Source organism: Nicotiana attenuata, chromosome 11, assembly GCF_001879085.1.
Source record: "Nicotiana attenuata strain UT chromosome 11, NIATTr2, whole genome shotgun sequence".
Classification (NCBI taxonomy): Eukaryota; Viridiplantae; Streptophyta; class Magnoliopsida; order Solanales; family Solanaceae; genus Nicotiana; species Nicotiana attenuata.
In genome coordinates this window covers 21661065-21663485 of record NC_031999.1, presented here as the reverse complement: position 1 = coordinate 21663485, position 2421 = coordinate 21661065, and the positions used below count along the sequence as shown (strand labels likewise).

The following is a 2421-nucleotide window of genomic DNA, read 5'->3' as shown; positions in this document are numbered from 1 at the left end:
AGGAGGAGGATATATTGGGGTTTGAAAATAGTGGAACAAGAGTTAATGGATATTTCAATCAGCAAGAGGAATGAAATTTCTTCTGGAAGCAATGAATCAGAATGTTACATTTTCCCTAAGGCTTCAAGCATATCTGCTTGATGTGGTTTTCTATTTCTAAATTGATTCAGGACATGGAAAGTTCTCGTGTTTTTTTAAATATTTTTTTATGGGATCAGTAGGATCATAGCTCTTCACCCTACCAGTCATGGTTTCAATGAAACGTCCAATTGTAGAAATACAAGGTAAGGTGCATAGCTGGAGCTTACACCAGGATGCCCTTTTAAAGGGTGATGTTTCTTATTCAGAGTGGTTCTCTGGTTTATTTAGCGACTATTTCCTGCTATATATTTCATTGACAGAAGCCATTAGCTCTAATAATCTTTGACAATTTGAGGTATCTTTTTATGAACATGCTATTCTGTGTAGGTGCTGTTAGAAGAGTTGGCAAAAGTCAAGTTGCATTACACGCCAGGGTTCCTCGCAATATTACTGTCAAGGATGTGATAGCCGTCCTTGAAAGAGAAGCTCAAATGTTCAAGTCTACATTGATATACCGCTTCCATGAAAAAATGCGGTCTGATGCTCCAGCTGAATTAGTACGTAATTAGGAGCCAAGTGTTTGATAGTTGACTGTGGGGCCGGCGGGATTGAGATTACAAAATTGGTCTCCATTAGAGGCAGTTTTTGTTGTCTGTAGTTGAAAGTATTATATTAGTGAATCAATATCCATGTGGTCGTTTTTTAGTAAATGTTGAAATATATGCTGACAGTTTACGTAATTTTCAGGTTAACAATAGCGCATATTAACCCCCTCCCACAACAAGACCACCGACAAAAAAAGAGAAACATTAACAATAGTGTTGTATGCTGTCAAAGTCGTATGCCCCGATGTGGAAGTTCGAGGTTCCGCTCTAGGTCCAAGCTCGGGAGAAGTCAAGTTTGAAACCGGTGGGCCACGTTCGAGCTCTAAGAAAGAGCCTGATGTTCGGAAGCGGGAGTTCGGAGAATACCAAGGCCAAGTGTACTCGACCTCGAAATACTACTGTTATGGAGTTGTACTAAAGCAAGCTAGATTTCTGCCATGTCCCATATGTTACGGCGTAAATCATGGAATAGGATTGTACGATTTCGTACTAGACGGTTAGATAGCTGTACCAAGAACATTCCCTGCCGTAAATGGAAATATTCCTTATTTAGAATTCCCCCTTTATAAGGGAGATCCCAATAATTTGTGACATTATCTTTTACTGTGTAGAGAATATACTCTCTACTTTTGGCTTGCTATTCATCAGAATTGTTCCTTAGCTTACAGTGTTCTTAGTTTCTTAATTTTCTTACTGCCCTAAGCCACCTCGAGCCATCTTCTCGAGGTCACTGCTGTTGAGTAATATCGGTTTGATTCACTTCTATTTTTCGTTTCTGTTTCATAAAGCTTGATTATTAATTAGTATTGAACTAAATCACATATCTTTAAAACCACAAAACCAAGTTTAATTATTACTCGTATTTTTGAGGTAAACAGTTTGGCGCCCACCATGGGGCTAAAGATAATAGTGATTATTTCTTTACTGATTCTTATTACACGTTATTTTTTACACTTTTTCTTGTCAAGAATCTTTGATTTTCAGGCTGAAACATGTCTAGCTCACAAAACGCACCCGTTCATGACAACGAAGGTCTTGGTGAAAACAACAATGTAGGGGTCGGTGTGCCACTGGCAAACCCTAGGGAAGTGCCAAACATTGAACCAGTTGATGTTGGTTCCCATATTGCTATAAACACCAACCTAGGCACAAACCCCGAAGGGAGTGTATGTAGGGATGCTCGACCAGGGGATCAAGGAAGGCTAGGAGCAGGAGATGGAGGAGTTAGCCTCCAAGTGATATTTGAGATGTTGCAGGCTCAGCAAATCGCCATCGCTCAAATTCAAAGTCAGAATAAGACCCCGAGTGTAGCTGAACAGGAAAACAATCGACGTGCTGAAACAATGCCGGAAAGACCAAATGGAGACAGCTCGGCGACTGACCCCACCATTATGAAAATGCTCGAAGAGCTCACTAAAAGGATCAAGTCCGGAGAAAAGAAAATTGAGGATAACGACAAGAAGGTGGAGACTTATAACTCCCGTGTAGACCAGATACCGGGGGCACCTCCAGTTTTGAAAGGTCTAGACGTCAAGAAGTTACAAAAACCATTCCCTTAGAGCGCAGCCCCGATGCCCATTCACAAGAAATTCCGCATGCCCGATATACCCAAATATAACGGAACAACCGATCCTAACGAACATATTACTTCATACACTTGTGGGATCAAAGGGAATGACTTGAATGATGATGAAATCGAGTCAGTGTTGTTGAAAAAGTTTGGGGAAACACTCTC

At 40.7% G+C, this 2421-nt stretch overlaps 1 protein-coding gene across 3 annotated transcripts in view; it reads left to right on the top strand.

Moving 5' to 3' along the window:
* LOC109234228 (transcription initiation factor TFIID subunit 4b-like) overlaps positions 1 to 1349 on the top strand; it is a 19905-nt gene extending 18556 nt beyond the window's left edge. For all 3 annotated transcript variants that reach the window (XM_019400119.1, XM_019400120.1, XM_019400118.1), the window contains exons 13-14: positions 469 to 638; positions 829 to 1349. In XM_019400119.1, coding sequence (XP_019255664.1) covers positions 469 to 638; positions 829 to 849 — 191 coding nt within the window. In that variant the 3' untranslated portion in view covers positions 850 to 1349. The remainder of the gene's footprint in view (positions 1 to 468; positions 639 to 828) is intronic.